Here is a 14,342-nt window from a genome sequence, read left to right on the forward strand (position 1 = left end):
AGATGGCACATCTTTCTTTCATAGACTACGCTCAACATAATTCTTGAAGTAACTGGAATAACTCTCAACACGACAAAAATTGATGTGCCACTCCAGCTTTCTACGTAAGCACAAACTTCCCCCACCACCACTTTCTATTTAAATGGTCTATGGGGATGGTTTAGCACAGTGTGCTAAACAGCTGGCTTGTAATGCAGAACAAGGCAGCAGCACGGGTTCAATTCGCGTTCCAGCCTCCCCGAACAGGCGCCTGAATGTGGCGACTAGGGGCTTTTCACAGTAACTTCATTGAAGCCTACTTGTGACAATAAATGATTATTATTCCTGGTTTGATTTTGGAAACTAAACATAAATTCCTTCAGAATTTGTTCTTTTCTGCTTACTTCTTTTAATAAAATAAGCCTGGGGTGGGGGAGATCCACACCACTGTGCAACAGACACCAGGGGGTTCAATCTACCAGCGGAAGCGCGAACAATACTCAAATATTTAAATGAGTTTGTAAATATGCTCAGCATGTTTGAAGCCGCAGTCTCCCGGCTTCCTGGATTCACCGCCTCCCCCCTCACCCCCCCGCATTCTCCGTATCGGTGGGAATCACTACTGGTTTCCAAAAACGGAAACGGTTGTGATGGACTCACCTGAGGGCTCAGTGGCCATTGGGCCTCAAGGTGGTCGGGCAAGGACAGGGCAGTGAGTGCCTTGGCACTGCCAGTATGCTCCGAGAGGCGGGGCCTGGGAGGGGATATGGTCATGGCCATGAAACGGTATGGGCAGGGAGGGTGGGGGGATGATTGCTGAGTGTGAACCAGATCGCGGACCAGGAGAATCGTGCTCTGTCCGGTGCGGGCCTCGTTTAGAGGCTCTCCTTCTATTCTCTGGGAATGGCGGGAGGTGCACCGGGCGCTACGGGAGGGATAGAATTGCACCAAAATGTCTCTACCTTGTATGTTTCACGATGCCACATGCCTGGTGGGAAATTGGTGAAGGTAGCATTAATGTATCCTCTGCTCTGCTGCTGCATTCAAATGATTCACTTGATAACCCCCCACAATTTACTGTGGTCAAGTTATCAGTCACCATATGGATAATCACTGGCAGAAAAAGATGTTTATTACATCAAATTAAGAATGCCACTTTTGTAAAATGTTAATTAAACATTACTCTATTACTTTATTGACAGGGAGAGTGTGCAAAATGACTTGGAAACAGAGTCAGTATCAGTATTCATAGAAATTCAACTACAAGTTAGGCTTATTGGGTAAGTATGTAATAGGTATTGAACAAATAAAAGTTACTTGCATGCTATAAACATGATTTAAGTCATACCTTTTAACAAGCTGCTTTTACTTCAAATTTTCAGTAAACACACCCTTTTATCAGTGTTACAATATTACATACTAAATCCATATTTTAACCTTGCCTACACATTGGGAATGGGGCAGTATTGTCATTCAAATAGTGGTAGAGTATTTGCCTGGAGGTCTTGCGGACCAGTGTGTAGCATCCCTGCCTCTCAGCTAGAAACTGAGTTCTGGTGCAAAATGTTGCAACCTGTAAATGCTTCCAATGTGCCTTGGCAGGCTGTAGGAGCAGAGGGTCTCCTATTCAGACAGAACCGTGAGGTAGCTGCGGCGCAACAGCCTCCCCATGTTAACAGGTTCCACATGCAGACTATTGACATGGGGTGTATTCCACAGCAAGAATCCTCCTTGTTTTGAGAGACGACCAGAGAAAGTACTTACCAATCCGTGGCTGATGCATTTTCACCCCTTAAAGACAGGTGGGGGCCTCCTGAATAAAAATTGGGATCAGTTAGCACAACTCTGGGAGATAAAATCTAAGCTAATGAATTGTTTTTTTTTAATTTTAAAGTGCCCAGCTCTTTTGTTTTCCAATTAAGGGGCAATTTAGCGTGGCCAATCCACCTACCCTGCACATCATTGGGTTGTTGGGGGGATGAGACCCACGCAGACATAGTGAGAATGTGCAAACTCCACACAGGCAGTGGGTCCTCGGCGCGATGTGGCAGCAGTGCTAACCACTGCGCCACCTTGCCGCCGAATGGATTGTTTATAACTCATTTAACTAATAAACCAAATCCTCTTTGGAGACCAAAGGAAGCACATTTTGTTGATTGAAATGGTGTGCATACATATTCAAGGCTTATTTAACAGTTATTTCATTAAATAAGAAATTGGTGATGCGGAAAACCGCAATGTTCACTAACAAACTGCTGATCATGGTGAACGTTCTGCAATTGCTTTCACACCACAGTGAGTTTGAGATGCCCAAGGCTTATTCATGCACTGAAACCCTTCCACCTGTTTACTAAAGGCACCTCACACTTTGTGACATTCAACAGTATAATTCCCTCGACTGGAAGCAAGCACTGCACTTGATCTGTTTATATGGCTGAGTGTAAGACCTCAGATTTGTAGAGGACCGATTATAGTTGTTAACCGCTTCACAAAGCCTTTAATTGGTTACCCTTTTCACCTTCATTCACCAAGGCAGTTTATCAGAAGACATTTGTAGTTTCATCGCTGGTGCTTCGCTTCACAAACTATTGCAATTGGCTGTACCTAGTGTAACATTCGGGCATCAATGTGACATGGTGTCCCAATAAAATTCCTGTTTTTTTTAATAATTCTTATTAGGGAAAAGAAAACACAACCAACATATTTCAGTGGGACAGTCATGGGTGAAAGTGGAATGAGGAGTTTTGAAGATATAGGAAGCCATGTGGACTTCACATTCAAGGTGAGTGTAATATAAGGATCTGGCACATGCAGGGTTAACGAAGAACTGAGTACAGTGCCGCCTACACCACGATGTAAGAATACACATGACCACTTCCGGTGGCGGCTATGAAAAGGAGTAAGTCGCACATTTGGTGGCTCCCGCTCTGGTCGGACTTTTGGACCTTTTCCCCCGATTTTCTACCGGACTTGAACTGTAAAACTGATGACAGAGGCAATTGTGTACTGAATTCCCACGTCAGTGCATGGAGAGAAGGACTAGAAGTGCTCGTAAAGGTAGAAACAGAAAGACAGAGAAGGCTTGGGCTGAAGCTGCAGCAGGAGACAGCATGGCGGAGGACCAGACCTCTGATTTGTCGACCCAGCGGTCAACGGAGCAGCTGATGCAAGTTATTCAGGAAGGCTTTGTCAAGCAGAAACGGGACTGCTTGGACCCGATAAAAGAGTCAATTGAGTGGCTGGAGCTTAGATTGGATGCCCAAGGTCGGGCGATCCAGAAGGTAGAGAAGGCGCTGGCTGAGCAGGAGGAACATCAAACTGAGGTGGAATTGGAGGTGGGGATGCTGAGAAACCAGCAGAAGAAGCTCCTGGAGAAGGTAGAGGACCTAGAGAATAGGTCCCGCCGGCAGAATTTGAGAATCGTTGGGCTCCCGGAAGGTCAGAAGGAGCGGACGCTGGGGCATACATCGCAGCCATGTTTGAGAAGCTGCTGGGGGATGGGGCATTCTCCCAGCCCTTGGAGGTGGACAGGGCTCACAGAGCACTTGCGAGGAAGCCGTGAATGTGAGCCCCCCCCCCCCCCCCCCCCCCCCCGAGGGCAATGGTGGTGAGATTCCACAGGTGCTTGGATAAGGAGCACATTCTACAGTGGGCCAAGCAGACACGGAGCCGTAAGTGGGACAACAGTATCCTGCGGGTTTACCAAGACCTGAGTGTGGAAGTGGCCAGGAGAAGAGCAGGCTTCAACCAGATTAGGTCGATCCTTTTTCAGAAAAAGGTGAAGTTCGGACTTTTGTATCCAGCCCGTCTCTGGGTCACGCACAAGGAACAGCACTTTTATTTTGAGTCGCCTGAGGACGCGCTGGACTTCGCGAAAAGGAAAGGACTGGTGATGGACTGAGAACTTTTGAACTTTGCTGCAACGTTCTTATATTGTTTGTTGTTTTTTTTCCTGTTTTTTTTTTTAAGTTTCTCGTTTTTCGTTTTGTGGAAGCTGTTTGTATTGCCTTTTGCATTGATTTGGGACCAGCGGTAGAGCTGAGTGAGTTAAGGTTTTCATTTGCACTGTTGGGGAATGGAGGTGTGCTTGTTTAGATCTTGGTGCTTTTCTGTCGGGCAATTGTGTGGGGATTGTTTGATGTTGGAGTATGTTTGTATGAGCGGGGGGGAGGGTGTGGAGGGAACAATAGGTGGGAGACTATCTGGCACCAGGAATGGGGGACATCAAGCTAGCTGGGCGGGCTAGCTCACGGAAGCGCAGTGGGGGGTATGCATATGTTCAGTTTATTAAAGGAGTTGGGTTACAAAGCGTTGTTACTAGGGGGGGGAGGGGGGAGAAATGTTCTGCTGACGAGGGAGGGACTTGGGCTAAGGGTCAGAGAGGAGGTTGGGGGCGGAGGCTGCCTGGGGGCGGACCGGTGGAGGCGCGGAGCACGGGCTGGAGGCGGGCCCAATAAAGGAGATGGATGATCGGTGAAGGGGGGGGGGGGCAATGAGCCCCCCAACTAGGCTGATCACCTGGAATGTTCGAGGGTTAAATGGGCCGGTCAAGAGGGCACGTGTGTTCGCGCATCCTAGGGGACTGAAGGCGGACGTGGTGATGTTGCAGGAGACGCACCTTAGAGTAACTGACCAGATTAGATTGAGGAAAGGCTGGGTCAGTCAGGTCTTTCACTCGGGACTAGACTCAAAGACTAGAGGGGTCGCGATCCTGATCAATAAGCGGGTGGAGTTTGAGGCGGGTAGAATAGTCTCGGATGTGGGAGGTCGGTACATTATGGTCAGTGGGAAATTGGAGGGCGTGCAGGTGGTATTAGTAAATGTGTATGCGCCAAATTGGGATGATGTGGAATTTATGAAGAGGATGCTGGGGAAGATACCAGACCTGGACTCGCACAGGTTGGTCATGGGAGGGGACTTCAACACAGTTATTGACCCTGGCTTGGACCGGTCAAGCTCAAAAACGGGCAGGGTGCCAGCAATGGCAAAGGAACTAAAAGGGTTCATGGAGCAGATGGGTGGGGTGGATCCATGGAGATTTGGGCAGCCGAGGGTGAAGGAGTTCTCCTTCTACACTCACGTGCATAAAGTGTACTCCCGGATTGATTTCTTTATTTTGAGCAGGGCCTTACTGGCAGGGGTGGTGGACACGGGGTACTCGGCGCTCACAGTCTCAGACCATGCTCCACACTGGGTTGAACTGCAGGTTAGTAAAGACAGTAACCAGCGCCCGCACTGGAGGTTAGATGTGGGACTTTTGGCTAACGAAGGGGTGTGCGAGCGGCTGAGGAAATGTATTCAGAACTACCTGCAGGTCAACGACACGGGGGAAATTTCAGCAGCGGTGGTCTGGGAAGCACTGAAAGCGGTGGTCAGAGGGGAGCTGATCTCAATACGGGCCCATAGGGAGAAGGTGGACAGGGCAGAGACGGACCAACTGGCAAAGGAGATATTACAGATTGATAGGAGGCATGCGGAGACCCCAGAGGCAGGGCTTTTAAGGGAACGGTGGAGGTTACAGGCGGAGTTCGGCTTGTTAACCACAGGGAAGGCGGTGGAGTAGCTGAGAAAGGCGAGGGGGGTGATTTATGAGTATGGAGAGAAGGCCAGCAGAATGCTTGCACAGCAGCTTAGAAGGAGAGAGGCAGCCAGGGATATAGGGAAATGACTGAGATGGGAACCTGGTTGGAGATTCAGCAGGGGTGAATAAGGCGTTTAGGGATTTCTACAATAGGCTGTAGAAGTCGGAACCCCCTACGGGGCCAGAGAGGATGAGGCACGTCTTGGAGGGACTGAATTTCCCAAAGGTGGACGGGGAGCTGGTAAAAGGCTGGGGGCCCTGATCGGGTTGGAAGAGATAGTGGAGGGGTTGAAGGCCATGCAGTCGGGTAAAGCCCCGGGGCCGGACGGGTACCCAGTGCAGTTTTATAAAATGTTCTCTGGGATATTGGGGCCGGTGTTGATGAGGATGTTCAATGAGGCAAGGGAAAGAGGGGTGCTGCCCCCGTCGATGTCACAGGCCACGATTTCGCTGATTCTGAAGCGGGACAAGAACCCGGAGCTGTGTGGGTCCTACAGGACGATATCCCTGTTGAATGTGGATGCTAAATTGCTGGTCAGAATTTTGTTCTCCAGGATTAAGGATTGTGTTCCGGGCGTTATTGGGGAGGATCAGACGGGGTTTTTAAGGGTAGGCAGTTGGTGGCCAATGTAAGAAGGTTATTAAATGTGATCATGATGCCCCCGGAAGGTAGGGAGGTGGAGGTAGTGATCGCAGTGGATGCAGAAACGACTTTTGATCAGGTAGAATGGGATTATCTATGGGAGGTACTGGGACGGTTTGGATTTGGGCGGGGCTTTATTGACTGGGTCAGGCTCCTGTGCCAAGCGTACGGATGAATAGTACAACATCGGACTATTTTAGACTGCACCGGGGGACGAGACAGGGGTGCCCCCTCTCCCCACTGTTGTTCGCGCTAGCTATAGAGCCATTGGCAATTGCTCTGAGAGCCTCAAGGGGCTGGTCTGGGGTGGGGGGGGGGGGGGGGGGGTTGCTGGAGCACAGGGTCTCGCTCTATGCAGATGACCTGCTTCTGTATGTATTGGACCCAATAGAGAGGATGGAAGAAATCATGAGGATTCGAGGGGAATTTGGCCAGTTTTCGGGGTGTAAGCTAAATATGGGGAAAAGTGAGATGTTTGCGGCCCAGGCGAGGGGACAGGAGAGGCGATTGGGGGAGCTGCCGTTTAGATCAGTAGGGGGAAGCTTTAGGTACCTAGGCATTCAAGTGGCGCGGGAATGGGACTGACTGCATAAGTTAAATCTGGCTCAACTAGTAGACCAAATGACGGACGATTTTCAGAGATGGGAGGTGCTTCCGTTGTCACTGGCTGGGAAGGTGCAAACGGTGAAGATGACGGTCCTCCCGAGATTCCGGTTTGCATTTCAGTATCTCTCCATCTTTATTCCACGGTCCTTTTTTAAACGAGTCAACAAAGTGATCACTGGCTTTGTTTGGGCGGGCAAGACCCCGCGAGTAAGGAAGATAATGCTTGAGCGGAATCGGGGAGAGGGCGGGCTGGCGCTGCCAAATTTTAGGAACTATTACTGGGCGGCGAATATAGCCATGATCAGGAAGTGGGTGGTGGGGAGGGGTCGGCATGGGAGCGTATGGAGGCGGCCTCATGCAAGGGCACCAGTCTGGGGGCGTTGGTAACTGCACCTCTGCCGTTCCCGCCAGCATGGTACTCCACCAGCCCCTTGGTAGTGGCGGCCCTGAGAGTCTGGGGGCAATGGAGGAGACATGTGGGAGCAGAGAGAGCATCGGTCTGATCCCCAATCTGTAAAAAATCACCGGTTTGCCCCAGGGAGTATGGATGGGGGGGTTCCGGATATGGCGGAGAGCAGGGATTGAGAGGATGGGGATATGTTTACAGAGGGGAGCTTTCCGAGTATGAGGGTGCTGGAGGATAAGTTTGGGTTGGCGAGGGGAAACAAATTCAGGTATCTGCAGGTGCGGGACTTCCTACGTAAACAGGTGTCAACCTTCCCGCTCCTACCGCTGAGGGGGATTCAGGACAGGGTCGTTTCCAGAGGATGGGTAGGAGAAGGGAGCGTCTCTGACATTTACAAGGAACTTATGGGGTCAGAGGAGACACAGACCGAGGAGCTGAAGCGCAAGTGGGAGGAGGAGCTGGGACAAGAGATAGAGCATGGTCTATAGGCGGACGTGTTGAGTAGAGGTAACGCGTCCACAACATGTGCCAGGCTCAGCCTGATACAAGTCAAGGTCGTTCATCGGGCTCACATGACAGTGGCCCGGATGAGCAGATTCTTTGGGGTGGAAGACAGGTGTGCAAAATGTGCGGGAGGACCAGCGAACCATGTCCACGTGTTCTGGACATGTTCGAAGCTTAGGGAATTTTGGCAGGGGTTTGCAGAAGTCATGTCCACGGTGTTAAAAACAAGGGTGGCACCGAATCCAGAGGTGGCGATTTTCGCGGTGTCGTAAGACCCGGGAATCCAGGAGGAGAAAGAGGCAGACGTTCTGGCCTTTGCTTCCCTGGTAGCCCGGAGACGGATACTATTAGCTTGGAGGGACCCAAAACCACCGATGTCGGAGACCTGGCTATCGAATATGGCTAACTTTCTCTGTTTGGAGAAAATCAAGTTCGCCTTGAGAGGGTCACTGTTAGGGTTCGCCCTGAGCTGGCAACTGTTCGTCGACTTCTTCACGGAAAATTAATCGTCAGCAGAAGGGGGGGGGTTAGTTTAGCTTAGAGTAGGGGGTTAATAAAGGTGGGACCTGTAATGAAGGGAGTTTATACTATGTTTATAGTTTCATGTATATTGTTTATTTTATTGTTGTTACAATACCAAAAATACCTCAATAAAATGTTTATTAAAAAAAAAAGAATACACATGACCTAGCCCTTCAACATAAAGTAATGGAAGGAAAGAATGAAAACATACCTAAATGCCAGTCCATCCTGCAAGCCAAAAACCAGAACCAACAGAGTCTACCACTCTTCCAACAGAATGGGGAATGTGGTGTGGAACGGTTATAAAACCCCAGGTCACCTGAACCTCTAACTTCAAGGACTTGAAGGATGAAGATGGGGTAGTGAGAATGTTATAATAATTCTAAAACAGTAATAGCAATAATGTTGCAATTGATTTAAGACTAATAACAATGCAAGACATGAAGTAAGTTAGTGTAGCCCCATAAACATGGGATCAAGGCTTGTGGAGGAGGTGTAGTTTAAGGATCTGGCACATATAGGGTTAATGGGTGACTGACTACAGTACCAGCCATACAGAGAAGTATGAAGACACATGACCTATACCCGGGTCAGAGTGGTATTGAGCTGAGAAGCATTAATACCTAAACATGGAGATAGCTCCTTCCCTGTACCCTCTACTATACATGTGCATAGTTACAAGTATTTAATTTAAAACTCCTGTCAACCTCCAGAAGACCATAAAGGCAACGTTAACCGATATGTTCTGTAACCGACACCATCCCAACAGTGAGGACAGAAAGGACACCATAGAAATTGCTTCATGGCCTATACATGGTCGGAACTAAATGCAGTACATCTCGCGATACGACACTGCAAGTCACTTGTGCGGAAGGGTTCCACTGGTTGCTTTTCATTATAAAATCATTAAAATATGGTTAAACCATGTGTTAAGAAACAATATAAATATTTCCCCATCATGCTCGGACAGTCTTAAAATGCAGAAGGTACATGTCCCCACCTTTTAAGGCTTAAAGTGTTTTGTTGGATAATTTTTTCCAAACCGTTCCTCATTTCTTCACAAACACAAACACCAGAAGCTAAATCATGCTAAAAAGCCTAATTATATTGCTTATTCGTGATAGCATTGCAAAAACAAAACACTTATTCTTGTCCAAACTGCGTCAATGGGTGTGCAGAATCAAAGAGAAGATGGAATAGCTCGAGAATCAATGAGCGGGATTCTCTATTGGCTGACACCGGAAACGCGATTGGGTGGAGAATAGGTTCCGAGGCCAAATCGCAATTCTCTGTCATCTCAACAGCGGCATCAACGCGGTCCGTAATGCACGTACAGTAAACACCGTCTGCATGTCATTTGCGTGCCCGGCCCGGTAGTCTCCAGGGCCTCCGGGATGCTCCACTTCAATTGGGCCTCACTTCATAAATTAAACCAAACCTGATAAATAATGTCAGAGGGGCTCTCCAGAGGTGGAACAGCCTCCCTCTGTCCTTGGCGGGTAGGATCCAAACAATCAAAATAAATGTACTTTCCAGGTTTTTTTTTCTTTCAATGTATCTTTTTTTGCCCAAATCCTTTTTTATTAAGGTTAAGAAATTTACTTCTTTATTTGGATACGTAAGAATCCACAGTGTTCTGCTCCAGAGAGACATATGGGAAGGATTTGAACTTCTGTTTACAGAGAATGGGCCCTTCTCTCTTTCAAAAAGCATTTGCTGAACAATGCAGAGTGTGCTAATAGCTGTACTAACAACCAAGTTAAGAGTGACTCACCTGAGGAAGGAGCAGCGCTCCGAAAGCTAGTGTTTGAAACAAACCTGTTGGACTTTAACCTGGTGTTGTAAGACTTCTTACTCTATTCTTCATGCCATAATTACTGCACCACTGCCCTTCTCTTCTGCTTTTTTAAAGGATCTAGATACTATCAGCTGTTAGGGGGTTATGGTGTTTAAGTTTAAGCTTGGTTGAGGATTTGTTTGTAGCTTTTTGACATTGTACCTTTACATCTTTGTTTTTATTGTAATATTGTTTGTGTTATTTAAATCTTTAATAAATATATTTGAGAAAAAAAAGAATTACACTGACAGCCAATTTAAGATTGTCCTTGGGGCTGGCAGTGTGGCGCATTTGCGGGTATGGGAGCTACGTATCTTAATACATAGGTAAGGGGGCCGGTTTAGCTCACCTGGCTAGACAGCTGGTTCAAGACACAAAGTAAGGTCAGCAGCATGGGTTCAATTCCCATACTGGCTTAGGTTACTCATGAAGGCCCGCCTTTGTAACTTTGCTCCTCGACTGAGGTGTGATTATCTTCAGGTGAAATCACCACCATTCAGCTTTCCCCCTCAAAGCGGAAAGCAGCTGATGGTCATCTGGGACCAAGATGACCTTACCTTTACCTGTATTAATACATAGGGCCCTGTTCTTTGCAGACACTAAGAACATGTGCACACATTGTGCTTTTCTCAGCTAAATAAAATAAGTGACAACCATTTGCTGGTTCATTCTTCAGTGCAATGCCTTGACCAATAAGAGTCAAGCTGCCTCTTTTAAATTTCAAATGATGCTTGGCAGTTAACTGTCAGTCACCATCAACTAGTACAACACCTCTGCCAATCAGAGTCCACGTATCACTAATCAGCCTCCTCTGTTGTTTCCTTTACAATTGACATTCTTGCAAATTATCCTGATTAGTGCAAAATGAAAAGCGTCAACAAAAAATATCTTTGGGTGTTGAGGAGATTTGGTTTTGGAGAGGGGTATGTTAGATGGGTGCAGCTGTTGTATAGGGCCCCGATGGCGAGCGTGGGCACGAATGGACGGGGATCTGCATATTTTCGGCTCCATAGAGGGACAAGGCAGGGATGCCCTCTGTCCCCATTATTGTTTGCACTGGCGATTGAGCCCCTGGCGATAGCGTTGAGGGGTTCCAAGAAGTGGAGGGGAGTACTTAGAGGAGGAGAAGAACACCGGGTATCTTTGTATGCGGACGATTTGCTACTATACGTGGCAGACCCGGCGGAGGGGATGCCAGAAATAATGTGGATACTTGGGGAGTTTGGGGATTTTTCAGGGTATAAATTGAACATGGGGAAAAGTGAGTTGTTTGTGGTGCATCCAGGGGAGCAGAGTAGAGAAATAGAGGACCTACCGTTGAGGAAGGTAACAAGGGACTTTCATTACCTGGGGATCCAGATAGCCAAGAATTGGGGCACATTGCATAGGTTAAATTTAACGCGGTTGGTGGAACAAATGGAGAAAGATTTCAAGAGATGGGATATGGTATCCCTGTCACTGGCAGGGAGGGTGCAGGCGGTTAAGATGGTGGTCCTCCCGAGATTCCTCTTTGTGTTTCAGTGCCTCCCGGTGGTGATCACGAAGGCTTTTTTAAAAAGGATTGAAAAGAGCATCATGGGTTTTGTGTGGACCGGGAAGACCCCGAGAGTGAGGAAGGGATTCTTACAGCGTAGCAGGGATAGGGGGGGGGCTGGCACTACCGAGCCTAAGTGAGTATTATTGGGCCGCTTATATTTCAATGATGAGTAAGTGGATGGGAGAGGAGGAGGGAGCGGCGTGGAAGAGATTAGAGAGGGCGTCCTGTAGGGGGACTAGCCTACAGGCTATGGTGACAGTCCCATTGCCGTTCTCACCGAGGAACTACACCACAAGCCCGGTGGTGGTGGCTACACTGAAGATTTGGGGACAGTGGAGATGGCATAGGGGAAAGACTGGAGCCTTGGGGGGGTCCCCGATAAGAAACAGCCATAGGTTTGCCCCGGGGGGAATGGATAGGGGATATGGAATGTGGCAAAGAGCAGAAATAACGCAACTGAAAGATCTGTTTGTGGATGGGAAGTTCGCGAGTCTGGGAGCGCTGACCGAGAAATATGGGTTGCCCCAAGGGAATGCATTCAGGTATATGCAACTGAGGGCTTTTGCGAGGCAACAGGTGAGGGAATTCCCGCAGCTCCCGACACAAGAGGTGCAGGACAGAGTGATCTCAAAGACATGGGTGGGGGATGGTAAGGTGTCAGATATATATAGGGAAATGAGGGACGAAGGGGAGACTATGGTAGATGAACTAAAAGGGAAATGGGAAGAAGAGCTGGGGGAGGAGATCGAGGAGGGGCTGTGGGCAGATGCCCTAAGCAGGGTAAACACGTCGTCCTCGTGTGCCAGGCTAAGCCTGATTCAGTTTAAGGTATTACACAGGGCGCATATGACTGGAGCACGGCTCAGTAAATTTTTTGGGGTGGAGGATAGGTGTGCGAGGTGCTCGAGAAGCCCAGCGAATCATACCCATATGTTTTGGTCATGCCCGGCACTACAGGGGTTTTGGATGGGGGTGACAAAGGTGCTTTCAAAAGTAGTGGGGGTCCGGGTCGAACCAAGCTGGGGGTTGGCTATATTTGGGGTTGCACAAGAGCCGGGAGTGCAGGAGGCGAGAGAGGCCGATGTTTTGGCCTTTGCGTCCCTAGTAGCCCTGTGCAGGATAATGTTCATGTGGAAAGAAGCCAAGCCCCCGGGGGTGGAGACCTGGATAAATAACATGGCAGGGTTTATAAATCTAGAGCGGATTAAGTTCGTTCTAAGGGGGTCGGCTCAAGGGTTCACCAGGCGGTGGCAACCGTTCGTCGAATACCTTGCAGAAAGATAGATGGAATGGAAAAAAGAAGGCAGCAGCAGCAGCCAAGGATCGGTGGGGGGGGGGGGGGGGAGGAGGAACCAGAAGGACTCTCAGGGTTGTTAATATATACTGTATAATATGTATAGGTCGTTGTGACAGATAATTATATATTGGACTGTTAAATTATATTTTTGGAGAGTGTTACTTGTGATAAGGCAGTTGCCAATTAGGGTTAGTTTTCGTTTTTGTTAGTTATTATTTATTCATTTTTTGTTTATAAAATAGGTCATTGTTATTTGTGTTGTTATAATATTGTGTAAAAGATGCACAATGTACTGTGTTGGTTGACCAAAAATTTTCAATAAAATATTTATTTTTAAAAAAATATCTTTGGTTTCAGCAATATTGAAGTTCTATACTACGAAACAAAGAGTTAATATAGTGACTGTTTGTATCTTGTAGCTCACAAATTAGATATAGGTATTAAATGCACATACAAGCATGCTAATATTTTCCTTTATTAAACTCCTTCTACAGGTGACAAACCTTGGAGAGACTTTGGGTGATTTAGGAATACTGTACCTCAGTTTTCTGTGGCCATATGAAATAAGTAATGGGAAATGGCTGCTGTATCTCACTGAAATTGAAACAAATGGGACAGAAAACCAGCACTGCATACCAGCAGAAAACATTGTAAATCCACTGAATTTAACGGTAATTGCATATTCCCTACACTATTCTGCATTGTAATTGAACATCTTAATAACTGTATTCACTTTTTAGCATCAGCACCAACAAATACATAACACCTTCAACATTATGAATTGTCGCAAGGTGCTTCATTGTAAAACAAAGTGTAACAGTGGGGAGAGATTGGGCCAATTTTCCGGCTGCAAACTCTCGCGGTAGGGCCATAATGGGATCTGCACTTTGAGATCCCCCTGCCGGGGACATAACCAGGTTCACATGTTGTGCCTGCATGGCGGGGAGGGGAGACCTAGAATGGGGAGCGGGGGTGGTGCCCCGATGGCCTTGAAGGTGGGGGAGAGGGGGTGACCCAACCTTTGAGGGGGGGAGGTGGCTCCCTGTGTTAGAGGTGTTCCCCTTATCTGCTAGGGGTCCCAACGTGCTTGGAGACCGGGGGGGGGGGGGAGAGAGACGACATTAACTTCACTTTGAGATCAGGCCGGCCTTTAAAAATGAAGCCCCGATCTCTGAATCCCAGCTTTGCCCGTGAGCTTATGCACCCCACCCCACCCCCACCCCCGAAAAGCTGGCTGTGTAATCCTCACCAGCACTTTGAAATTGCACAGAATGCTGTTTGATCTGGCTAGAAAAGGCAGCTTTGAGGGCAGCACAGTGGAGTAGTGGTTAGCACTGCTTCCTCATGGCGCCCGAGGATCCGGTTTCGATCCCGGACCCAGATCACTGTCCGTGTGCAGTTTGCACGTTCTCCCCGTATCTGCGTGGGTC

At 48.1% G+C, this 14,342-nt stretch overlaps 1 protein-coding gene across 2 annotated transcripts in view; it reads left to right on the forward strand.

The window, feature by feature from the left end:
- itga3b (integrin, alpha 3b) overlaps positions 1-14,342 on the forward strand; it is a 272,129-nt gene that overhangs the window by 219,509 nt on the left and 38,278 nt on the right. Inside the window, exons 17-20 of one of the 2 annotated variants that reach the window (XR_011937490.1) lie at positions 25-104; positions 1,182-1,259; positions 2,659-2,761; positions 13,407-13,583. Coding sequence is in view for 1 of the 2 variants with exons in the window: in XM_072487143.1 (XP_072343244.1) it covers positions 25-104; positions 1,182-1,259; positions 2,659-2,761; positions 13,407-13,589 (444 nt within the window). In the remaining variant the exon portion in view is untranslated. Of the gene's footprint in view, positions 1-24; positions 105-1,181; positions 1,260-2,658; positions 2,762-13,406; positions 13,590-14,342 lie in introns of both variants that reach the window. The other variant, XM_072487143.1, reaches the window with a different exon arrangement.

Source organism: Scyliorhinus torazame, chromosome 21 (genome assembly GCF_047496885.1).
Source record: "Scyliorhinus torazame isolate Kashiwa2021f chromosome 21, sScyTor2.1, whole genome shotgun sequence".
NCBI classification, from domain to species: Eukaryota; Metazoa; Chordata; class Chondrichthyes; order Carcharhiniformes; family Scyliorhinidae; genus Scyliorhinus; species Scyliorhinus torazame.